A 26571-nucleotide genomic window follows, 5' to 3' on the forward strand; every position below is an offset into this window, starting at 1 on the left:
GGAGCTACCCAGGCAAAGTTGACACAAGTCACATTCTGTGTTAACCAGCTCATTCTAGCTGCCTGTATGTCTGTCTCCCTTTTGGGGGTAGTTCTGTGGGAGAAGCAGCAACAGTCCAGTGTGGATGAGGGCCTCAGTTGGAGATTAAACCTGCCTATTGGAGATTAAACGGTGGGATGGAAGAATAGGGTACTTTCCTTTAGATTAGGTCTGGTACTACACTAATAGCTAGAAACCAGACCCATTCCTACCAGAGCATGTCGCTTCCATGAGGACTTTTCTGAGGTTAATCACATCTCTTCCTGCAAGCCATCACCATGTTTGTTTGACATGGTTAACTTTATAAAAATGGCAAGTCCCTGTTTCGCCGGGTCAGATTTCCATGTATCCTTAGAGACTGTTAGCTGAAATGAGCGCCCTGTGCAGGTTACATCTTGTATGTGCAGGGCACTGTGCTGATTCCGCTCAGTCTCACTGTCTTTCCAATGGCACTTAAGATGGGGCATTAACTTCCTCATTTTATAGGCAAGAAAACTGGAAACAAAAGAGTCAGGTAACTTGCCCCAAATTGAGTTGTCAGAGAGTAAATCAAAAGCAGCAATGGAGGTTACACCCACTCAGTTTTACCACAGTTGTTATTTAGTGTCAGTTATTTGTCAAAATAATTTTGAATGTTTTTATTGCTATAAGAACATTTCTTAGCAGGATTCAGGGGTCCAGGATAGCACCATCACCATCAGGTTCAATTCCCTCCTGAGAGAAAGGCAGAAAGGATTTTGTGGGAGAAATTTATATTTAATAGAAGTTGTAACCAAGTAGTTGAGAATAAGAATAAAAGGGAATAAGAAAATGTAGTGGTTTTTAGACTTGCAAATACACTTGAAAAGGTTAATGTTGTATTTTTCAGAAATGGAGGCTTTCTTTGATCTTGATGTTTAAAAAACAAGAAACAATGCAAGGGCATTTCTCTGGATTGTACGAACAGTATTGTCTGCAAGTAATCTGCCCTGGGACTGCATTTATTTAGCATATTTATAAATCATCTGAAAGAAGGAATATATGGTGAAATTCCAGATTTGCAAAAACTACTAAGTTCCTCCAGGTAGTGAAATGCCAAGCTGGCTAATATGAATATAGAAAGATAACACAAGCTTCCATGAATGGGCAGAAGGATGGCAGATGGGCTTCTGCATGGACAACTGTAAGATAAGGAATGTAGGAGAAATCATTCAAACCATCCTTCCAAATTAAAAGGCTTTCAACTATCAGCTCTGACCGAATTAAGAGGTTTTCCAGTCAGTGTATATTTTTGTGCCTCGTTATTCCTACTGCAGCTCTGCAGCCAGCCACAAATCAAGAGTGCTTAGAAAAGGCATTTTTAAAGGGGCATTAGAAGCAGGAAATGGTATCCTGCTTAAATGTAGTGCCAAAGTTCGCCTATACCTGGATTATTCTGAGTAATTTGTTCAGCAGACCTGAAGCAGTTGAAATAGGGGAGGAGACAGTACAGAGAGAATGGACTAAAGGGACTGCTTTATGAAAAGAGAGCTGCTTTATGAAACCAGCCTGCCCAGATGAGGATGTATCAGTCTGGGGGAGATGAAGGTTTATAAAATCAGAGGGAGGTGTTGCATGTAGACAGACCTTGATTAACACTCACCATCCCCATCCTCAACAGACATGGGTCAGAGAGTGAATATAAAAAGAAATTGAACAAACTTACAGTTAACAAAGGGGAAATGCAGTGGGATAAATTAGAAGGTTGGGATTAACATATACACACTACTATGTATAAACTAGATAACCAACAAGGACTTCCTGTGAAGCACGTGCTCATGTGTGCTCAGTCGAATCCGACTCTTTGCAGCCCCGTAGACTGTAGCCCACCAGGCCCCTCTGTCTGTGGAGTTTTCCAGACAAGAAATACTGGAACAGGTTGCCATTTCCTGCTCTCGGGAGCTTCCCAACCTAGCGATCAAACCTACATCTCCTGCATCTCCTGCGTTGGTAGGCAGATTCTTTACCTCTGCACCACCTGGGAAGCCTTACTTATTATGTATAGCATATGCACAGTATTTACACTCAGTTGTGTCCGACTCTTTGCAACCCCATTGATTATACAGTCCATGGAATTCTCCAGGGCAGAATCCTGGAGTGGGTAGCCATTCCCTTCTCCAGAGGATCTTCCCAACCTAGGGATTGAACCCAGGTCTGCTGCATTGCAGGCAGATTCTTTACCAAGGGAACTCAATACAATATTCTGTAATAGCCTGTATGGGGAAAGAATTTGAAGAAGAATGGATATATGTATAACTGAATCACTTTGCTGAACACTTGAAATTAACACAACATTGTAAATCAACTATATTCCAATATAAAATAAACATTTTAAATATTTTAAAATTCAATTTTAAAATAAAAGGAATAGAGCATCATGCTAACTTAAAATCAAAATCAATTTAGGCAGAGAGGCCAATAGGCTACTGACAAATAGGGTAGCACAGAATGAGTGCCAGAGAAATACCCACCTCAACCCTGTAAAATTTGAAGAGAATATTTTAAAAAATCATTTTCACAATGGGTCATATACTTTTGGAACTAGTTATCCAACAAGAATTGTTCTATCCTAGTACCGTATATGTGTAGGAAAGAGGTGAACATATTTCTTATGAATGGATTTATAATTTGATGTTTTTAAAAAGTCAGTGGTATTTGGAGATATGCCCAAACTTTGCTGTTTGCCTATGAGTAAAACAAGTTTTGGAATCAGGCAAACCAAATTCAAATCCCAGAGCCACCATATATTGGCTCTTTGGTAGGCTGCTTCAGCACTCTGAACCTCAGTCTCCTCTGCTGTAAATCAAGAAGCACACCTTCCCATTAAGAATGCTGTGATGAAGGAAAGTGAGCAATGTGGAAAGCTCTGGGGAGGGCTGAGGACCGAGGCTGTCTGTAAGGCTTGGTTTCCTGCGTCGTCTCTTTGCACTTTGCCCTTTGCAGTGTGCTGTCAGACTCAAAAGTCCCATCCTGGGAGACCCTGGTCAGCAGTACTTGATTCTATCTCTACTTTTACTTTCATCTGCCTTAATATTCATTCGTCCATGTTCATTGAGCTTCCATTATTTCAAACATTATTGGGGAAATAATGATGATAAAGACATACCTGCTCCCTGGACACTTACCTGGGCGAATGTTTTTTTTTGAGAGCTTCCCTGGTAGCTCAGCTGGTAAAGAATCTGCCTGCAATGTGGGAGACCTTGGTATGATTTCTGCATCAGGAAGACCCCCTGGAGAAGGGATAGGCTGCCCACTCCAGCATTCTTGGGCTTCCCTGGTGGCTCAGATGGTAAAGAATCCACCTGCAATGCAGATTCGATCGCTGGCTTGGGAAGATCCCCTGGAGGAGGGCATGGAAACCCACTCCAATGTTCTTGCCTGTAGAATCCGCATGGACAGAAGAGCCTGGCGAGCTACAGTCCCGTGGGGTCGCAAACAGTCGGACACCAGCAGGGCTGTGTTACCTGGGGGGGTGCCAGTTCAGCTGCTCAGTCGTGCCCGACTCTTTGCAGCCCCGTGGACCGGACTGTGGTCCACCAGGCTCTTCTGTCCATGGGAGTTCTCCAGGCAAGAATACTGGAGTGGATAGCCGTTCCCTTCTCCAGGGGATCGTCCTGACCCCGGGGTCAGACCCAGGTCTCCTGCATTGCAGGCAGATTCTTTACTGACTGAGCCGCCAGGGAAGCACCTTGCGGGGAGGGCTACACAAACACCAACCCCGCAAATAAAGTTGTTTAGAGAGTGCTATGAAGAGGCTCACGGGATGGAGCGTGCCGGCCGAGGGCTCGGTTCTTTGAGCGAGGAGGTGGGACGCGCCTTTGTGAGGAGGCCACGCTGAGGCAGCGTCTAAACGGATAAGAAAGCATCATCTGAAAACCGCAGGAGAGGCGGTGGGTCGGGGAGCCGGGGGAGCACTCCAGGCAGATGGAGGAACAGGGGTAGAGACCCCAAGGCCAGACTGTTCAAGGAACAGAGAAGGCCCGAGGGGAGAGCGCAGGGAGCAGAGAGAGAAAGAGCAGCCAGCCCCGTCGGGCCTGGACGCCAGGTCAGGACTTGGGTTTTGCTCTAAGAGCCGTAGGAAGCTAGTGGAGGGATGAGACCTGAATCCCACTTGGAGAGGTCTTGTGGCTGCTGGGTGGCGAGCTGGACCCGCGGGCAGCCTGGCTGCCGGAAGCCCCGCCCCGGTCCTCTCTCCGTGGCCTCACGGGGACACACGGATCTCACGCCTCATCTCTCCCGGTGCAGAGTAACTTTGCACAAATCTCTCCCCTCCTGCTTCTTACAGGACAAGTAAAAATCATTTTTCTCAAGTGAAGTATTTAATCCAAATATATATGTCGTTTCAGGTTTTAAAAATCAATTTGATTGGCCACAGGAAACGTATCTTGGCATCTCTGGGAGACAGACTACACGACGACCCGCCGCAGAAGCCCCCTCGGTCCATCACCCTCAGGGTAAGTACCCCGCGTGCTTTTTCTGCCCTCCACTCGTATCCTCAAATACTGTGCTGTGCAGTAAGAGGGGAATGACTGAAGTGGTGGGTCAGCAAGTACAGGCTGTTTTCCAGGTAGCTTACCTTATCTGTATGAAAAGCTTTCTTGCCTTTGATAGCATTTTCTAAGACAAGATTTGTTTTTCTTGATTGGTTACATATGTCTTTTTGAGATTTAGATAAACATCTGAAAAACCACCACCTTTAAAGAATCTCTCTGCTGCCCCCCATCCCACACTCCCCTCAACACAGAGAGGAAATGAATTTTCTGTCAAACTCCTCAAACCCACAGAAAGAAAATCGATGAGGACCAGAGTTAAGTAAAAGATCGATTTAAAATTAACCTTCGGGTCTTCTGTTTTTTAAGAAATGAGTTGTTCGGTTTTTACCCACTTCAAAAATTAAGAATAGAGAATCTGGACTTTAGTAAACTATTTAAGCTATATTTTAGAATTATGGGATATAAAAACTAGAGAGAAACCATAGGAGGAAGAGAGAAGTAAAGTGGAAGGGAAGGAAGGCAAGAAAGAGCAGAAGGAAAGAGACAGAAGATTCCAGGGAGAATGGTCCCAGGAAGGAGTAACCAGCAGTCTCTGGTGTTTATGAGGCCCATAGGATCTTTTCAAAAATTCACCATAAAGCCGGGGTCTCCATGACCAGTTGGAGAGTTCCAACTCTGTTCTCTTTATTGAGCCCTGTACTTGCTTGCTTCTGATTCCTTTTCTGCAAGTGTCAGAAAGGGTAGTGATAATAAATGAACACAAAAGTGGCACTTAGATGTAACTGCCAGCAATGAAATGCCGCTGAATGTTTCTTATCAGTGGACTTCAGCAAACAGCGTAACTACTGTCAGGGTAGCGGAGGATCAGGCAGGAGAGGAGCTGTTAAGATTCTGAGGCTGATTCAATGTTAAAGGAGAAGAAAATACACAAAGACTTCAGAAAATGCAAGCGAATTGGCTCCGGGAGGGAGTCATGAGAAAAACTGATGACTAGGGGAATTGGGATATATTGGGTTGTTTGGAAGCTGGTTGAGGGCTTTGGGAGTAGTGACTAAAAAAAAAAAAAAGACCTATTTTTCTCCCTCAATAGAAGGAGCCTCAGATAAATTGGGGGGAAATGAGCTAGAAAGGGATTACTGTTTTGCCTTCATTTTGCTGCATGAAGAGGAAAAAGATATAGACACCCTCAGTGCAACCATCCTAAATGACCCTTTAGAGGAGTATTCCCTGCTACGTCCCCCACTGTCTCTCCTTCCTCTTCTGAACCTCTCCCTCTGGCTCTCTGGAAGAGACTTGAGAAAACAGAAAATAAATCAAAGAGGTTCCCAAGAACAAAATGCAGGACCTTATTAATCCATCAGAGGTGATCTGGAATGTCTTGGGGAGAAGTAGCTGGAGAACCAGCACGATCCCATCCTCCTCTTACTCGCAAACACCAGAGCCCAGCTCTCTGCCCCCCTTTATCTTACCTCTCCACCGGTTTCCCCCAGTTGTCTTTGCCATCAGCGCCTGTCCTCATGCATTGCTCTGGAGTCTGTGCATGTGGCACGCCATCTCCAGCTCGTGTCCTCTCCCCAGCCTGATGGCCAGGCTGCTCTTTGAGGGAAGATCAAGACCCACGAGGTGCTATTTTAGCTGTCTCGTCATGGCACCTACCGTAATGAGGCCACTGTGTTCCCATGGAGACACAGTTCCCTCCCTTGCAGATACGCGTGACAGCGTGGGGGTGCCTGGCACATGTGTGCCTCTCTGTTGAGATCATCCATGATGGAGGCTCAGAAAACAGAGCCTGGTTCTTTATGCTGTAAGCCTTCGACCTGAAAGCCTTAAGGGGGGACATGTTGATCATGCCGTTAATAAAATGGTGGAATGTCATCGACTCCTCAACAGTTGATTTAAAAATGACTCCCTACTCCCGCGGTGTGTCTTGTCAGTATTTCACAATTTTGAAACCAGAGGTCAGCCACAAGAACATGGTATTTATTTCATGATGTATTTCCATTCAGGAACCCAGTGGTAATCACACTCCTCCTCAGTTGTCTCCATCACTTAGCCAAAGCACTTACACCACTGGTGGCTCCCTAGACGTTCCTCACATTATCATGCAGGGCGATGCAAGGAGGAGAAGAAATGAAAACTACTTTGATGATATTCCCCGATCAAAACTGGAGAGGCAGATGGCCCAGGTAAGGTGTTCAGAGCCTCTGTGATGTTTTTGCCTTTTTCCGACATTAAGTACTGCATTCCGATTTTGAACAGTCGCTTACAATGGATGCATATTGTACACAACCTAACTGGAATTTTCCCATTTTATGTCATGACTTTTATTCCCTGCTCAGTTGAGCTAGATTGAAACAGACCTTTCTGGGAATGGAATGTAGACACAAATCATTGTTATCCAGTTCTTGACTGAAGATATTGTGTCTGGTCTCTTTGCACCCAGAAAGTCTTTGCTCTAAAGGGAATAATGCTGTGTAAGAATCAAATCACAATGAAAAGTCATAATTACAGAATTAAATTGGTTGGATGACAGGGTGAAAGTCAGGGGGGCGGGGAGGAGTAGGGCTAACTCCAAGTAATGCTGTTAATTTCCTGCCAAATTTACACATTTGTATAGACTCGTACAATGGGGACTAGTTGCAGCCATCTCATATTGTCACCTTGAGTAGCTGAAAATGATGCTGCTGCCTGACACAAATACCTGAAGACAGAGATCTGTCCTGTTCAGATTTCGGGTGTAGATGTCTGGGTCTGTCCTGTCCCCAGGTCACTGCTCAAAAATTCAAGTCAGCCATAACCAAATAGTGGTACTGTCGCTAAAGCACTTTCTGATGGCAGCTTGCTCTGCAGTTTCACCCCGAGATTCAAAGCTGTGGATCTGTTGACAACTATTGGCAGAATCAACTCTTTTCATCCTCATTCTAGGTTCAGACTGATGTGTTAAGAGACTTCTCTCTGCCTCCCACACCTAAGATGAGAATCTTGAGGTGAAAATTTGACTGTAATTGCTTTGCCTTGGTTGTTAAATATTTTTCTCTTCTGTTTGGTGAGATTGTGTTTTTTTAAAGCCTTTGGTAAACATTCAGTGCTGCCGCTCATGAAAGAGAAATGTGAAAAGAATGTTCTGGAAGCCGTGGCTATTCTGCCTACAAATGCCCTGGAGAGAAGGGGTCTGAGATATTGTGTCTCCTTTCAGCTTGCTCAGTATTGAATTGGTTTCAGGGTTCTTTGTGCAGAGAATAGCAGTGTTGGGATTATGGAGAATCTTTTATTGCAGGGAGGTGCAGAGACAAGAAAAGAATAATCTTCCCTCTCTCTCTTATTCAGTATTGTCTTTTAATCCTTATTACTGTTTTCACTGATTTTTTTTTTAATAACAAATCTAAAATCTTTTTTCCCCAAAAATGTTCATATATTTTCTGTTTGTTAGCATTTGTCAACCACATACGTGGGTGAATTTCTCTAATGACAGCAGAGACATTTACTTTAACCTTGAACCCTGTAGTCTTTACGTATGAATACAAACTGGACCTTTCCTGAACCCTTCCCTACCCTGGATAAGGCAGGATCATTTATTAACAAGAATTAGCCGTTATTGACCGTGCAAAATTCAGCAACAGAATCACCTGTCTGAACTGCTCATGCAATTTATGAAATTTCTCCACATAGTGCAGTTTTTTTTCAAAGAGGAAATTAATTACTCTTCTGCCTGAGCGTGAACCCTCAGAGGTAATCTAGCAATTGCTCCCTTATGGTCTTTCTGAGATTCACAAGCTAGGGGAAGTATTACCTTTTTGAAGACTCTAGATCTTTTTCTTGTCGTTCCAATCAGAATGCATCCCTTTCAGGAATTGTCTTGCCCTTGAGAAAATTGAATGAACTTTTATCTGGCCAGGTGAGAAAGGCACAAATGCAGAAAGAGAAGTGAGGTAAGCAGCGGATGCGATGTGAGCTGGAGAGGGTCTGTGTGTACGTGCTCATTTCCCTCCCTCCCCGCCCCACCCTAGTGCTGTCCCCAGCGTTCAGATGATTGATGGAGACCCGGGCCTCCATCAGCAGCCAGGAGCTTATTAGAAGCTTTCTAAAATCCCACTGCTCAATATAGCGCTTTTGCTGCAGAGTAAATAGGAGATGGCACTACAGGAATCGGATCAATAAGAAGAAGAGATTTGGGGATCTCAACTGTTTATGTTGTGTTAATTGCAGTTTTTTATTTGTCTTGAGACTCTTTCCCAGTCTAGAAATGCTAGAAATCGTGGAGAAATGAATGGATACCTTTTAAAAATTGCGCCATTTCAAAGCTTTAACCTGTCAAAATATGAAATACTTGGTAATTTTGTTGTTGAATGGGTTTATTTATGTGACCGTTCCACCACTCAGCCACTCAGCTGATGTTTTTTCTTATTTTTCTGTTTCTGGTTGTTTGCTATAATAATTTTTGAAATCCATTTGCTTTTTCTTTTAAATATGTAATCCATCATTCTCTCTCTAGACCAAGTCTTCCCCAAAGTTATGCCCTTAGCCAGTGTAAACTTGAATTCAACTCTTCTTCCTAAAGACTTGAATTAGCAATTAAAATTCCTGTACCAAAGCAGCTGGTTACACCTGCTTCCTGCTGGGAGCTCAGTCCCTGAAGTCCTTTCCCAATGGATTTCTCCTGAGGGGCTTACTGGAGGTTGGTTAATGCATGCCTCGCCAGTCTTGTTTCCCACTAAAAGGTAGAAGTCCATCTTCAGGCTTTCTTACTTCCTAACAGAAAGGAAAATTTAGGTAAGAGAAAACCACCAGGACAAATCCTGTTCACAGAGGCCCCTCTACTGCTTCAGGTTTAGCTGAGCCCCCAGCAGAGTCATTTGGAATTCTCGCCATAGGCCAGGAACCTGAAGCTCTTAGTGGCTTCAGTAATTTATAGGAACCTAACTTTCTTAAGGTTTGCCCAGCAGATGTGTGGAAGTGCTTTAACTTAGTAAACTCTTGCTTAAGATTAAATTGAGGTAAATTTAATGTCCATTCTACGTGTTAAATTTGTTAGCATATATTTTTCAAAAGCTAACACAGTGTTTAGTTACTTATTTTCAACTGAAACCGTTTAAAATACCTTTCTTGGAATCCAGAGAATTTTAAATAGCATGGCTATTGTTTGCTTTTGTTCTGACATAAGCAATGTTGTAGCATCAAATTATCTTACATAAATATGGGAGAAACAAATCAAGTTCAGTACTATTAAGATTTTTGAAACCATGAAATGTAGTGGTGTCAGCATGTTAAACAATGGGTTTCCTATCATGCTGGAAACACTGGATTCATTAGCTCAGAAGTTCTGAAAGGCTTCCCTATTTCCACACCCCTAATAGATAAATGTCGCATTCACATTTGTATAATAATACCGTAATGTGTACAGAGCTTGCTTTTCAATTTCCAAAATGCTTTCACATCTGTTCTGTCATTTTAGCACAAACAAGGTGTCCTACACGACTATTTATGTGCGTGTAGCACATGGCAGATCAGCTTTTAAGTCCAAGTTCTATGGCGATAAGATAGTTAAGTGAAAAATATGAAAAATAACAACAGAAGGGAGAAAAATATTTCCAGTATTTAGGACCTAATCGACCATATTTAGAAATTTTCTTGAATGATACTTAGGATAAGTCAAAATGTTCTTGAAATAAATAATAAAGAAGAGTAATGGAATTAATAAAATTTAGGGACCACATGCTCCAAAGTTATGAAAAAGAAAAAAGAATTTCCCAATGTGACACTTATAGCCATTTATTTATAACCAAATACTTAGGGAAGAATGAAATAATCCTTCTATTTTCACAAAATAAGAAAGACTCCTGAGCAGTGAGAGAAAACCCACACTAAAGAAGTTCTCATGTTTTGATTGGTGTCATCTAAATAGAAATATCAATATTGCCTGAGGCAGTTACCTTACCTATGTACAGAGTGCTTAGAAGCAGACTTATCCACATTTCAAAGACTGGGAAACTGAGAAATTACGTGGCTTGGTCTGGGTAGCACAACCAGAAAGAGACAGAATCAGAACTTGCCTGAGGTGATATGTTGGGCACTAGAAAGGCTTTGTCTCCATTGCTTCTAAATCCCTAGAAAGTTCATTCAGTTGAATGTCTAATATATTTTGATCCAAACAGGATTACTTACTACGTACAACTAGATCAATTACTTCTTTTTTTAATTAAATCTTCTTTAAAGTCTTTATTAAATTTCTTACAATTTTGCTTCTGTTTAATGTTTTGGGTTCTTGGCCGCAAGGCATTAGGCATGCGGGATCTTAGCTCCTCGACCAGGGATCGCAAATCTGCAAACCCTGTGTCGGAAGGCAAAGTCTTAACCACTGGACCACCGGGGAGGTACCTCAATTGCTTCTTTATTTGAAAGCACTTTACATAATGTGTAAGTTCTATAAATGTTTGTTCTTTTGATACTGTTAGAGGAAGAGAAATGGAAACGGGGCCACACAGAAGCCCTGCCGTGGCCCCACCCGTGCCTGAGACTCCACGTGCAGTGTCTTATTCAAACCTCACCACAGCCCCAGCTAGGACTTCCCCAGTGGCTCAGACGGTAAAGTGTCTGTCTATCAATGCGGGAGACCTGGGTTCAGTCCCTGGGTAGGGAAGATTCCCCGGAGAAGGAGACGGCAACCCACTCCAGTACTCTTGCCTAGAAAATCCCATGGACGGAGGAGCCTGGTTCAGGCTACTGTCCATGGGGTCGCAAAGAGTCGGGCATGACTGAGTGACTTCCCTTCCCCTTTCCTTCACAGCCCCCCTAGACTCAAGGACCCCAGTGAGTGAGCGCTTTGCCTCACCACTGCTGCGTGGCAGAGCCCGAACACAAGCCCTGTCTGACCTTGTCCTATTCTTCTATACCCTAGTGGGCTACTTCTATTTTTAAATGATATGAAATATCTTTATAACACTTCAATAAATACCAGTTTCCCATATGCTGTGTCAGATCCTCTATCCATAGAATTCTCCAGGCAAGAATACTGAAGTGGATAGCCATTCCCTTGTCCAGAGTATCTTCCCAGCCCAGGGATCAAACCCAGGTCTCTTGCATTGCAGGCACATTCTTCACTGACTGAGCCACCAGGGAGACCCATACGTGCATGAAGACAGTGAACAGAACAAGGATAATATCGCTGGTGGTTAGTGGAAACTTATGGAATCAGCTCATGGTTCTCACTGTAAAACTTAATTTTTAACATTTTATTTAATTGCAGTATAGTTGAATTACAATATTGTGTTAGTTCCAGGTGTACATGGGCATCACCAGATGGTCAACACCGAAATCAGATTGATTATATTCTTTGCAGTCAAAGATGGAGAAGCTCTATACAGTCAGCAAAAACAAGATTGGGAGCTGACTTTGGCTCAGATACAAACTCCTTATTGCCAAATTCAGACTTAAATTGAAGAAAGTAGAGAAAACCACTAGACCATTCAGGCATGACCTAAGTCAAATCCCTTATGATTATACAGTGGAAGTGAGAAATGGATTCAAGGGATTAGATCTGATAGACAGAGTGCCTGAAGAACTATGGACAGAGGTTCATGACATTGTACAGGAGGTTTGTGACATTGATCAAGACCATCCCCAAGAAAAAGAAATGCAAAAAGGCAAAATAGTTGTCTGGGGAGGCCTTACAAATAGCTGAGAAAAGAAGAGAAACTAAAGGCAAAGGAGAAAAGGAAAGAAACACCCATTTGAATGCAGAGTTCCAAAGAATAGCAAGAGGAGATAAGAAAGCCTTCCTCAGTGATCAGTGCAAAGAAATAGAGGAAAACAACAGAATGGGAAAGACTAGAGATCTCTTCAAGAAAATTAGAGATACCAAGGGAACATTCATGCAAAGATGGGCACAATAAAGGACAGAAACAATATGGACCTAACAGAAACAGAAGATATTAAGAAGAGGTGACAAGAATACACAGAAGAACTATACAAAAAAAGATCTTCACGACCCAGATAATCACGATGGTGTGCTCACTCACCTAGAGCCAGACATCCTGGAATGCGAAGTCAAGTGGGCCTTAGGAAGCATCACTATGAACAAAGCTAGTGGAGGTGATGGAATTCCAGTCGAGCTATTTCAAAACTTAAAAGATGATGCTGTTCAAGTGCTGCATTCAGTATGCCAGCAAATTTGGAAAACTCAGCAGTGTCCCCAGGACTGGAAAAGGTCAGTTTTCATTCCAATCCCAAAGAAAGGCAATGCCAAAGAATGCTCAAACTACCGCACAATTGCACTCATCTCACACACTAGCAAAGTAATGCTCAAAATCCTCCAAGCCAGGCTTCAACAGTATGTGAACCCTGAACTTCCAGATGTTCAAGCTGGATTTAGAAAAGGCAGAGGAACCAGAGATCAAATTGCCAACATCTGCTGGTTGTTAGAAAAAGCAAGAGAGTTCCAGAAAAATATCTACTTCTGTTTTATTGACTGTGCCAAAGCCTTTGACTGTGTGGATCACAACAAACTGTGGAAAAGTCTTAAAGAGATGGGAATACCAGATCACCTTACCTGCCTCCTGAGAAATCTGTATGCAGGTCAAGAAGCAACAGTTAGAACTGGACATGGAACAACAGACTGGTTCCCCATTGGGAAAGGAGTACGTCTAGGCTGTATATTGTCACCCTGCTTATTTAAGTTACATGCGGAGTACTTCATGCAAAATGCCAGACTGGATGAAGCACAAGCTGGAATCAAGATTGCTGAGAGAAATATCAATAAAAAACCTCAGATATGCAGATGACACCACCCTTATGGCAGAAAGTAAAGAAGAACTAAAGAGCCTCTTGATGAAAGTGAAAGAGGAGAGTGAAAAAGTTGGCTTAAAGCTTAACATTCAGGAAACAAAGAGTATGGCATCTGGTCCCATCACTTCATGGTAAATAGATGGAGATATAGCGGAAACAGTAGCAGACTATTTCTTGGGGCTCCAAAATCACTGCAGGTGGTGACTGCAGCCATGAAATTAAAAGGCACTTGCTCCTTGGAAGAAAAGCCGTGACTAACCTAGACAGCACATTAAAAAGCAGAGACATTACTTTACAGACAAAGGTCTGTCTAGTCAACGCTATGGTTTTTCCAGTAGTCATGTATGAATGTGAGAGTTGGACTATAAAGAAAGCTGAGCACCGAAGAATTGATGTTTTTGAACTGTGGTGTTGGAGAAGTCTCTTGAGAGTCCCTTGGACTGCAGGATCAAACCTGTCAATCCTAAAGGAAATCAGTCCTGAATATTCATTGGAAGGACTGATGCTGAAGCTGAAGCTCCAATCCTTTAGCCACCTGATGCAAAGAACTGACTCACTGGAAAAGACCCTGATGCTGGGAAAGATTGAAGGTGGGAAGAGAAGGGGACAACAGAGGATGAAATGGCTGGAGGGCCATTTCACCGACTCGATGGACATGAGTTTGTATAATCTCCAGGAGTTGGTGATAGACAGGGAAGCCTGACGTCCTACAGTCCATGGGTCAAAAAGAGTCGGACACGACTGAGTGAGTGAACTGAACTGAACTCTAGGTGTACAGGACAGTATAAGTCATACATACATATATATATATATCGTATACATGCTTTTCCCTTATAGGTTATCACAAAATATTGAGTATAGTTCCCTGGGCTGTACAGTAGGTCCTTGTTGTTTATGTTTTGTGTATAATGGGGTACACGTGTCCATCTCATCTTCCTAATTCATCCCCTCTCGGTTTTCCCCTATGGTGGTCATAAGTTTGTTTTCTGCATCTGTGAGCCTGTTTCTGTTTTGTAATAAGTCCATTGTTATCTTTAGATTTCACACATAAGTGACGCATATGACATTTGTCTGGCTCATTTTGCTTAGTAGGATAATCTTTAGGTCCATCCATGTTGCTGCATATGGTATTATTTAATTCTTTCTATGGCTGAGTAATATTCCATTCTGGTATATTCCATTGTGTGGATGATAAAAAATATGTGGTAATATCCATTCCGTATCCATCAAATGTCCTATTGATGGACATTTAGGTTGCGCTCATGTCTTGGCTATTGTAAATAGTACTGCTGAGACCATAAGGGTATCTTTCAAATTACAGTTTTCTCCAGATACATGCCCAGGAGTGGGACTGCAGGATTTTTTTAAAAATTCTTATTGGAGTATAGTTGATTTACAATGTTGTGTTAGTTCCAGGTATACATATATATATATATATATATATATATATACACACACGCACATATATCCATTCTTTTTTAGATTCTTTTCCCACATAAACCATTACAGAGTATTGAGTAGCATTCCCTGTGCTATACAGTAGGTCCTTGAGATTGCAGGATTACATCATAACTCTGTTTTTAATTTTTTAAGGAACCTCCTTACTGTTCTCCATAGTGGCAGTACCAGTTTACATTCCCACCAACATAGGAGGGTTCCTTTTTCTCCAGATCCTCTCCAGCATTTATTATTTGTAGACTAATGGATGATGGCCATTCTGACTAGAATGAATTAATACCTCATTGTGGTTTTGACTTTCATTTCCCTAATAATTAGCAATGTTGAACACTTTTTCATGTGCCCGTTGGCCACCTGTATGTCTTCTTTGGAGAAATGTCTATTTAGGTCTTCTGCTTATTTTTTTATTGAATTGTTTTTTTTTTATATTCAGCTGTTAGTGTATTTTGCAAATTAATCCCTTGTTGCATCTTTTGCAAATATTTTTTCCATTCTATAGGTTATCTTTTCATTTTGTTTATGATTTTCTTTGCTGTGCAAAAGCTTTTAAGCTTAATTAGGTCCCATTTGTTTATTTTTATTTTTATTTTCATTCCTCTAGGAAGTAGATCTAAAAAGATTGCTGTGATTTATGTCAGTGTTCTGCTTATGTTTTCCTTTAGGAGTTTTATAGTATCCGCTCTTATATTTAGGTCTTTAATCCATTTTTGAGTCTCTGCAGTGTTTATTTGTTGATCCTCTTGTGGGACCTCCTCCCTGAACATCTTGGTAGAGCTCTGCCCTCCTCCGATGTTTGTGAAAAGCTTTGTATGTAGGTGTGGAGTTTATTGCTCAGAGAGAGTTCTTGCCTCTGGGGGTCTCTCCGGTGAGTGGATGCTGCTTCCTTAGCAGCTTCTTCAGTTGGAGTTTTGATTTGGTTTCTTTCTGACTCTGTGATCTATATCAAGTCATGTGATTTCTCTTTAGTTTCCTTGTCTTTAAAACATAGATAAAGACTGCCTCACAGGTTTGTGTGAATCAGATAATTTTTGTGAAAGTATATTTTAAACTATGAATCATTATTGTGTACATATAGATAGATGTATGACTGTCGGTTCAGATGCATCCTCTATCAGTCCCTAATTCAAAGGCCTCTGGTTCATAGTAGGACCAGTTAATAACAAAAGCGTTAGAAAGGGAAGTGGTCAGAGAGTGGTAACAGTCTATAAAGACCACCCTTTAGTTCCAGGATTACACAGGCTTAGAATCTATATTGAGAATGAAATTGGAACTTTCCTCCTTATTAGGTTAATTGTATAAATTTGAAGACTGCCACAGGGTATCTTTCATGATGGAAAAGGGATCTGTGAGATGATCACAAAGCGAGCGAAAGCAGAGGAGACCTGGAAGAGTTCTCTGCGAATTAAGGTTACAAAAGTATGAAGCAAAGGATGTCTTACAGTTGTAACGCTTTATTATGGTAGCGTGGTAAGAGAAAACATTAAGCGAGAAAGAAAGGATTATTTTTTCCTTAAATGAATCTTACAACTTGAAATAACTAAGTACACAAAATTGATAACTAGAGAAGCGTAAGTGAAGTGAAGTCACTCAGTCGTGTCTGACTCTTTGCAACCCCATGGACTGTAGCCCACCAGGTTCTTCCATCCATGGAATTTTCTAGGCAAGAGTACTGGAGTGGGTTGCCATTTCCTTCTCCAGGGGACTTCCCAACCCAGGGATCGAACCCGGGTCTCCCGCATTGTGGGCAGACACTTTACTGTCTGAGCTGCCAGGGAATCTAGATATCCCAAAAATCCATGAGGTAAACACTGAGCCAGCCTCTGGGCACGAAGATAGTAATTTATTCTTCTCTACTTTCCCTGGGAGAAAAAACCTGGTCTTCCTAGGTTCTACCCACTGCTCTTGTGTGATGGAATTTATAGAATCAGCCTTCAGAAAATGGTGCAACTGTTTTGAAAAGAACAACATTTTACAAAGTGATTTTCCCTCCATGAAAAAAGTTTTATTACTGAGTTACATTAGATTTTTTCAAATGTCCATAAGTTAGTGGCTAGTTTTTAATTTAGATTTTTATCACTTCACTACTACTCAGAAAAACTCAGCATGTCCATGACTTCAAAAAATTTTTACGAGGGTCTAAAGAGCAACTCCTAATACTTCAGCACAAACAGATAATGTATAACTCAAAAAAGAAGGTTAAGAATAAACTCCGTACACTCTTCCATCAGGAGCTCCCAGTATGACAGCTTGTTGGGCAGACAAGCTAACACCCCAGCTTCAGTGATAACTTGGGATGTTGATGATATCTGTGCCCCATTTCAAGCCAGGAGCTCTGGACCATCAGCCATCTATTCCCAAAGGCATCATGTCAAGCAAAAGTGGAAAATGGTGCTTTCATACCTGGAACTTAAACTTGATGTGTTGCACACCTAGTTTGTTACCGTGGATGGTTCATCGCCTCTTCTCAACATAGATGGTGCTCTCCCCATGACAGTTTTGGTGCTGGAAATTCCAATATGATTAACATTTTATAGGCAACATTAAAATGTTACTGTCTATCCTGTACCACAGTCAAAAAAATAATGAGAAGAACTGGGAGAATCACTCAAATGGATTCCCCTTCAGGCTTTGATACTCATCTTACAACTCTCAATTCTTTCATTCTGTCCATTTCATCAGTGAAGCAAAATTCGACAACCAGGAGTTTGTTCTGCTCGATGCCGTCAGACTCAAACACCTCCAGTCACTTTGTGATGCTACCATCCCCACTTCTGTGCTGGTACTTAACCAAGAAGAACGTTTCCAATGAAAACCAGACCACGATTTTTAAGACGACATAAATAGGAAAGGTCCTATTTTCAACTGAATAAGTAAGAAATCTGACAATATGTGAAAAACCCTCTTTTAGTGGAATTGATCTTGTGATATTTAGTGGAGCCTTAGGCTGGCTGAACTAAGCAGCTCGTTCACAAAGAGGCACACTGGGCTATTTGTCTCCACTTGTTAAATTTTCGGAATGTTTCTCATTAGATTCAGTCCAGTTCCTGGGTCTGCAGGTCAGCATTGGCTGTTATAATCTGACCTTGATACATTTTCAAGTGGTATGAGAATTCTCTTATTCTTCTCCTCCTTCTTCCTTTTCTTTTTCCAGGATTAAAGGAAATAAAGAGGTTTTTAATGTCTCGGGGAGATAGGGCTTATTGAGCAATCCTCTCTCAGTTACTTCCGTTCATGTGTGAGTAAAGTAATAAATCAGCAGAGACTCTACTGCGTGCGTGCAGGTAACAGAAATCCAACTCAAGCATGAAAGGGCATGTATTTGGGTCATTTTTGCTGCAAAGTCCTGGTGGCCTGGGTTCAGGTGCTCGTTTGACGTCAGGCAAGAATACTGGAGTGGAGTGCCATTTCCTTCTCCACACAGCAGACATGACACATTCTAAAAAACTCTAGAACCCCAAGAGGCTCCAGTATAATGTTTTGAAAGCTTTGACATATTCTGCAAGTAATATTTAATACTTTATGTAAAAGCATGTGTAGTAGAGACTTGAATCTCCAAGGTGGTGTGGACAGACATTGTATTTGAAGAGAATCCTTTGCTCTTGATATCCAACTTTTCATTCGTTACAAATCAAGGGGAGTAAAGAGTAGCTTCATGAAATCAATTGCAAAATTATGTGATCTCCACTTTTCTGTATGGGTCTCTACTCTGAGGCTTGAAGGCAGCCTCACAAAAATTTACAGTAAATTCCTTTTTCTATGTACATTTATGGCTAGAAGTTTCTTCTGTGCTCCTGTTAAAGAAAACCAGAGAACTTTAGGGTGAGAAGGGGCCAGAAAATGTATCCAGTCCTGTGACTTGATGTAGCACCTGCTCTAACACATCCTTAGTAAACAGCCACAAGTTTATACCTCTGCTTGTCTCTGTAAGGCAGCCCCCACTTTGTGAGGCAGCCAGCCCCACCATCACTGAATAAGTTCAAAGTAATAGGACTTTTGCCTTATAGCGAATTGAAATTAGCCCCCTTAAGATTCCCACGTAGTCAGTTAATGCTATCTTCTGAAAACACGAAGAGTAAATCTGCTCCCTCTTGCTGAGAATAGTGAAGACTAAAGACTGTGATGTCTTTCCTTTGTTGCTTAACCACTGCCCGCTCTTGCCAACATCTTTCTGATGAGTGGGATGTGGGCTGCACGGCATTCTGATTCCCCAGCTCTGGCTGTGTCTGATTTGTTGATATTTATGCTTAACACTGAGATAGTATTAATTCTTGTTGAACTTTTCTATGAAAATGTTTCAGTCTTGTGCAGTGGCCATGAGCCATGCCTCCCTTCTCAGGCCTCAACAGTGCTCTGTGTGTGTGTGTGTGTGTGTGTGTGTGTGTGTGTGTGTGTGTGTGTGACCTTAATGCAGGATCTTACATTTACAGTACTCTTTTGCAGGTCTAACAGTTTTATCAAGTAATAAATCCTATTCTGTCAGTGCCTTTATAGATCTTAGTCAATGCTCAACATGTCACTGATCCTTCCCAACTATCTAATGTGCTGATTTTAAAAGCACACCTCAAAAAACATACCTATCAAGTAATTCCTCCAGTGTGTTGACTTCAGTGTTGAACAAGGCAGACCTGAGGAAATACCTGTGTAGCCTTCCATCAGAGACCTCTTAGGTTGGCATCATTCAGGATGAACATTCAGGCAGACATTGTTTTCCCATATATTCCACAAGGATAAAACAAGGAAATAGTGGGGTCTTAATAAGTATCATTGAATGGATGGCTTTGTCCAATACCCGCTTTTTTTAACTTCTTGGCTACACCATGCAGCAAGCGCAATCTTACTTCCCCAACCAGGGATCAAACCTGCCCTCCCTGCAGTGGAAGCTCGGAGTCTTAAGTGCTGCCCTGCCAGGGAAGTACCTCCAACACCTCTTTTTTACTAGAGGCAGAAAGCGGTATTGCGCATACAGTTCACAAATGGGTTCAAATTCTTAAAAATGGCATCCTCGATTTACAAGAAAGGAGCATGATGTATATTTTAAAGTGATGTTACTGGCAAGGAACAATTATTACTTTGCAAAATCGAATTTCCTTGCAGCCGTTCATGTTATGATAAAAAGCTGCCTGCTGTGGTTCTGAATGAGTGATTAATATTTCTGCTAATGGCCCTGAAAAATGTTTGTGTCAGGAGTAGCCAGACTTGGAGGTAGATCAAGTAAAATAGTCCATATTGCAAGAAACAGCATGATCCCAATTGACTTAAATTTCCTGCAACATTCAGGGAACCTGGGGCGCTGTACAATAAGATCTGAATTGTACGGACAGTGTTCCACTTTTGTTCCTCTCCTCTGCTTTTTTTTTCCTGTGAAGAGATTTCATAAATTTCATAAATAATTCTATAAGTCATTTAGGGCTACAACTGTCATATTAGGGAATGCAGGTTATGTATTATCTCTGCAAATGAATAACAGGTCACATAGCTTTAGTTCTCTCCTGTTCTGGCAGCCGAGAGCTTACTTTATGTGCTGTCAGCGCCAGCATCAGAATTTAAAGGGAAAGAGGGAAGAAAGGGGGGAAGGGGAGGAGAAGAAGGGGAATAGAAGGAGAGAGGGAGGAAGTGGGGGAGAGAGAGGAAGCTGTAACTTTGCAGGCAGCAAGTAATATCAGACTTCGTATCATGTCAGTGTACTTACGATGAGACCAAATGTGGTGTTTACTTCCACTGTTGCTAGATTGAATCATTCTGATGCCAGCAATAATGGGTCACACATGGAAAAACGACTGTTGGCCTGGCTTTCCACTTCCAGCAGGTGATTACCGATCTGTCCCAGAAAGTCCCTGATACAGGGACAAGGTCATGTTCAGGAAGGTGTGAGAAGACTGCTCTTTAAGAAAGGGAAGAAATGACGGGGAGCGGCATTTTTTTGAATCCAGTATTCCCTGGAAATAAAATAGTTGACTTGAAACCTTTTACAAAAAGGGTCAGTGGTAAGAAAGCCTGAACTTGAGACGTTCCCAGCGTAGTTGAAAAGAAAGAATCACATATAGTTGTTACAGGGGCGTGTACACATCACAAAACTCAGCTGAGAGAAGAGGAGAATGACTCCATCTATGATGGTGGGACAGAATAAGTAAGATGCTGGCCTGCGGCTTCTGGGTAACTCAGGAGAGACAAAAGGTTCTGGTTTCTGACTTCCAGGCAGGGTTCTGCAAGTGCCCACAGAAGAGGAGACCACAGGGGCCGTCACTGCTGAAGAAAAGATGCACGCGAGGTGTCTGGTGCGTGGGTCCTTGGCTGCACTGAATTTGTCCATCTCCATCCTTTGACAGGTCTCACCTCGCTTTGGGCTCTGCTCAAGGAGCCGCTGAGTTTTCTGGCTGCTGACCAAGGCTCCCTTTGTTAGGGTGCCCTTTTTTCTTTTGCCTTTGAAGCTGTTTTGTTCTCTCTTCAAGTTTGTTTTTGTTTTATTTTAGAAGCGCTGTCATCTGAGAGAAGAAATGGACTTCATTACTCTTTTAACTTTCACTCTGAACCTTTCCTATTTCTTGTCGGACTCTTTCTGGTCCACTTCTGAACACCCCGAAGTGTGAAAGAATTATGACAGACATAAGAGAAACAGAGGGAAAGCTTTTTTTTCAGGGCTAGAACAAGGCAGAAAATTTCATCTCTGATGGAATCTGACCAGAGGGCTCTATTCATACAAGTTTCTTTATTAAACTAGCTACACAGCATCAGCAGACACATGGAAGGTTTTCAGAGCCTAATTGATGTTACTGAGCGGGTGGAGCTGTCGCAGACTTGCTCCTTCCAAGACCTGCCATCAGCTTCTGAATCCCAGTTGACCCTGGGTCCTGACAAAAGAAAATGGATCATGTCCATAGCCATGCCTATTCTGTAAACATTGACTGAAAGCAGGGTTGACCCCTACTCACATTGTGACCCACGCCTTATACCCTGTAGATGAAAAGTAATTGTCTCTGAATGAATGTCAGGGGGCCAGGAAGACAGGTTCTTATGCTCTAAACCTTTTCCCCCATTTTCAGCTTGCACTTGAAAGAATAATCCCTTTGTAGCACGGAAAGCATAGACTTAATTTGGGTATAATATGCTGGGTGCTTGGGGAAGGCTTCTCTGGGAAGGCAACGCTGGAGTAGAAGGTGAGTGAGGGAGTTTGTCCTGCAGCATCTGGAGAAGGGAAACAAGTGCAGAGGCTTTGAAATGAGAGTGCACTTTGCTGTCCACAAAGTGTGAACAGGAGGCAGAGAGGTGAGGGGGACAGGGGTGACAGAGGCTGGAGTTCCTTGCAGGCCCATTATTAGGACTGCATTTTCTTCTGAGTTAAATGGAGCAGGCAGCATGATCCAGCTTTCATTTTTGTTTTTTTTGTTTTTTTGTTTTTTAATTTTTTTATTAGTTGGAGGCTAACTACTTCACAACATTTCAGTGGGTTTTGTCATACATTGATATGAATCAGCCATAGATTTAAATGGATCGTTTTGGCTGCTGTATTAAGAATCAGCACAACAGGGGCAAGGATGAGAGCAGTGAGACCAGTGTAGAAGCTAATGGAAGAATCCAAGTGAAAAAAGGTAGTGTCTTGGACCAAGTAGGGATAGGACGGTGAGATTTTAGAAGTAAATTCAGTAGGATTTGTTGCTGGATTGAATGCGAAAGGTGAGCAAGAGGATGACCCCAACTGGAAGAAGATGGTTGCCATTTAGTGAAGTAAGAAAGCTTATAGGAGAGGAGAGGTCATTTGAAGCTTGGTTTGGGGCATTTAATTTAAGGTTAGGATGCTTATTAATCATCAAGATGAAGGAGGTGTTAAGAAGGCTGAGTGTCTGCATCTGGAGTTCAGAGGAGAGGTCTGGGCTGGAGACATAAATTTGGGCATCAGGATAGGATGAGACCACCTGGTGAAGCCAGAAGTAAAGCATAAAGGACTTACACTCCAGGGGTCAGAGGATGATCAGATCACAGTAACCAGCAGCTGCTGCTGCTGCTGCTAAGTCGCTTCAGTCGTGTCCGACTCTGTGCGACCCCATAGACGGCAGCCCACCAGGCTCCGCTGTCCCTGGGATTCTCCAGACAAAAACACTGGAGTAGGTTGCCATTTCCTTCTCCGTAACCAGCAGAGGAGCTAGGAAATGGGAGGAGTGACCGAGTGTCAGATGGGCAAGGAAAATGAACAGTTGGATTTGACAAAATGGACAGTGGTTTCGGTAGTGTGATCTCATGTGAGGAGAGGAAAAGGGAAGCAGAGACCATATAGGTCGCTCTCGGGGCCTTTGCTTCTCAACAGAAGTTGAGCAGGAGCTCAGGTAAAATATTGGGTCAAGGGAAGGGGCTTATTTGCTTTTAATGGGAGATGTTTCAGTCGTTACCACGAATGTTCAAAAAACAGTCAAGGAGAGAGACTTATTGTAAATTACCAGGTTACTACCAATAGAGCAAAAAAGAAGTCGACCTTTAGGAGAAAGACTTTGGAGATAGATGATATTCTTTTTAGTTTGTTATTAGATTTGAATGCAAATGCATTGTATTTTCTGAACTGTACTCGTGGTAACCTGAGGTATGTGACAGTAACAAGAACAGGATGTGTGTTGTGTTTGAGAAAATGTTTCCAGAGTCAGGAGAGAGGTCCGAACTTGAGATAAAATTATGCACCTCCAGAAGTGTGCTGACTTCATCACCAAAGAAATAAATATTAAATTATTGATATCTCAGTTCTAAGATTTCTATCCCTTTAATTGACCCCCATTTATTTGGATTTCATGGTAATTCAAATTCAGATCAACTAAATTAGCCTTTGCAATGTAGGAAAAAGGAACTGAGAGAAAATTAATAAGCATATGAAACTGCAAAGGCTGTTTACCATCCTTTTACAGAACTGTTTCCAGGCTCCTACAAGCGGCCCCTTAGCAGATAGGTCTGCTAATTACAGATGTTCCTCTCTTTTCAACAAAGTCAGCAGCTCTTTTCCAGCCTTTACCAGGAAAAAATGAGGCCGTCTCTAACAAGAAGTCTGCAAGGTTAATCTCTGATGCATTTTGCCAGAAGTGTGTTAGCAGTGATGTAGTTTACTGAGGGCCCAAGTGGCAGCAACAAAGTAGATCAACTAAAAATTATAACGACGAGAGTAATTAATGTTTCCATGGTGCTTGATCATTTGCCAAGAAATACTGAACACATTCTGTGATTCCATTCACTCAGTCAATATGTTTGACAGCTTCTGTATTTCAGGTCCCAGAAACCTAGCTGTGAAAAAGTTCCCTTTTGCGTGAAGCTTAGCATGAGCTGCACAACAACCTGGTAAAATAAGTAGGCCGAGTGCTATTATTAATCTTCTCTTCAGATGAGGATACTCTAATGTTTAATTAAAACTTAGATTTAACTCACTTCTGTTCTAGGAATTTGGGCCCCAGCTGAAATTTTATCACTAGTATTTTCTTTCTCAAAGGTTTTGAACACTCAGTACTTCATTACATGTTGTGCTCTGAAATGTTATCTTCATAAATATAATGCAGGAGAAGAGAGGGTCAGAGGATGAGATGGCTGGATGGCATCACCAATACAATGGATATGAACTTGGGCAGACTTCGGGAGATGGTGAGGGACAGAGAGGCCTGGCATGCTGCAGTCCATGGGGTTGCAGAGTCAGAACACGACTGGGCAACTGAACAACAACAAATAATAATGAAATTCTGCAGGGGAAGCTCTTTTGCATTTAAAAAATTCATTCCAACGCTCAGTCTGATAACCACATGTCTACAAGAAGAGCCGTTGCATGTTATGAAGACACCAGTTATAGCTGGTCCATCTTCAGTTACTACTCTAGGAGCCTGATCAGGTCTTTACTGCCATCAAAACTGGCTTCCCTGGTGGCTCAGTGGTAAAGAATCCTGCCCGTGCAGGAGACGTGGGTTTGATCACTGAGTCGGGAAGATCCCCTGGAGAAGGAAATGGCTACCTGCTCCAGTATTCTTGCCTGGAGAATCCCATGGACAGAGGAGTCTGGCGGGCTACGGTCCCTAGGGTTGCAAAGAGTCGGACACGCCTGAGTGACTAAACAGCGATAACAATCATCAGTTAGTGTGATATCTGACGGGGATCAGATTTTTAAAAAAACAACCTCCATAACATACTATTAGCTGCCTTTATTTTAAACTGTCTTTAAAATCTGACTTTCTACCACTTACATTGAGGCACATAATTATTAGAAATGAGAACATATTTACTTGAAGTTTGAACATCGGTTTTACATGAAAAACAGTTATTGTGACTTCTTTAAAAGGTATATATATGCCACATGGGAACTTTCTTCAGTGTATATGACTGGAGGTGGGTTTTATTTCTTCACTGAGAAAATCTTACACAGATTTTTTAAGAATTAAATAATTGTGGCACAAGACCCTCTCCTCCCTCCTTAACTCTCTGGTAACTTCTGTGACTGTTGGGAGATATATTCGTGTAACGGGATGCTAAGGGAGAACTTTCCTGTAGGCTGTAAGGATTGCACGTTCTAAAGGGAGAGCTGCTGGCGATGAGCCCGACTCCCTGCTCGGAGTTGGCCGACAGGTGGTGAGTCTTGCCCTGCGCAGTCAGCTTTGTCCGCAGAGGTGGAGGATTGCCGCCGGGAGGGCGCGGGGCGCGGGCCAGAGGAGGGTCTGAGCCACGGCGGAGGAGCTGAGGCTTGCCCTCCCTTCCCAGGGGAGGGGAGAGGGCACATGCCCGGGCCACCCAGCCTGGGGAGAAGGGCTCCAAGGGGAACGCTCCCCCAGAGCGGGGGACCTGGCGTCTCTCCCCGTCAGCGGACTTCGGGAGCAGACGCGTGTAGACCAGCCTGCACCGAGGAAGAGAGAACCGGCGGGAAGTGTCCCGGCGGAGAGCCGGGCTCTGCACGGCGCGGGTGCATCTGTGTGCCGTGTGGTGGGCATTGAGGAAGAGGCTGGGCTTGTGTGTGCCCCCGCCCCAGGGGCCTGCGTGCGTCCTAGGAAGGCTGAGCGGGGGTCGGGGAAAGTCACCCTAGAGGCAGATTTCTCGCATCAGGAGAAGTGCCATCCGGACCCCACGCCCTTCCCAGCAGAGCCCTGCAGAGCCTGCGCGGATGCAGTAGAATCCAGGGCAGGGCGGCTCCTGCAGGAGGGGTCAGAGCCAAGTTAGTGTTGCCCTGGTAAGCAGTGACAGCCCGCAGAGAGAATCCGGCCACCGCCAGATGAGAGAGGGGCCCTTGTCCTTCTCCCCAGCTAAGTGACGAAGGAGATAGAACCTGGGGTGGGAGGGCTCCCAGGTGGGCCCTACTGCCCCGTCTGGTGTGTGATGAAGGGCGAAGTTTGAATCCTATACGATGCTGGAGGATGGCCCCTCTGGGGGTAATGATTGGGAAATAGAACCTTAAGGTGTCTGAGCCCCGTGTGGGGTTGAGACTGTTTCGTAAACTGACTCCATTTGTATGTATTTCTGTCGGGATTAGTAAACAGACCCCGTATCATTGAGTAGCCCCTCCGCCTTCTGGTGAAGTCATTACGGGCTGGCACTCCTTCCTAGCCAGCTGACGTGTTATAACACTTTCCTGTGTGACCTCAGCAAGCTACTGAACCTCTCTGGATGTCATTGTCTTCATCTGTCAGATGACAGGTGATCGCTGGGTTACTTCTCTCACTAAAATTCTGTGGAAGTTGTAGAAGATGTAGTGTATGTAACAGAATTAGCTCAAAACTGTGGGTGACAGCCCCTGAAGGGTGTCCTCCAAGCATGTTGGGTGCCAGTTAAGATGGTAATCCCA

General features: G+C 42.9%; 1 protein-coding gene across 15 annotated transcripts in view; it reads left to right on the forward strand.

Moving 5' to 3' along the window:
• ANKS1B (ankyrin repeat and sterile alpha motif domain containing 1B) overlaps nucleotides 1-26571 on the forward strand; it is a 1085637-nt gene that overhangs the window by 989929 nt on the left and 69137 nt on the right. For 9 of the 15 annotated variants that reach the window (XM_061125565.1, XM_061125567.1, XM_061125569.1 and 6 more), the window contains 2 exons: nucleotides 4404-4511; nucleotides 6557-6736. The exons of 3 other annotated variants lie outside the window; for them this stretch is intronic. In XM_061125565.1, coding sequence (XP_060981548.1) covers nucleotides 4404-4511; nucleotides 6557-6736 — 288 coding nt within the window. The remainder of the gene's footprint in view (nucleotides 1-4403; nucleotides 4512-6556; nucleotides 6737-26571) is intronic. 3 more of the 15 variants (XM_061125573.1, XM_061125574.1, XM_061125575.1) reach the window with 1 other exon arrangement.

This window comes from Dama dama, chromosome 22 (assembly GCF_033118175.1).
Source record: "Dama dama isolate Ldn47 chromosome 22, ASM3311817v1, whole genome shotgun sequence".
NCBI classification, from domain to species: Eukaryota; Metazoa; Chordata; class Mammalia; order Artiodactyla; family Cervidae; genus Dama; species Dama dama.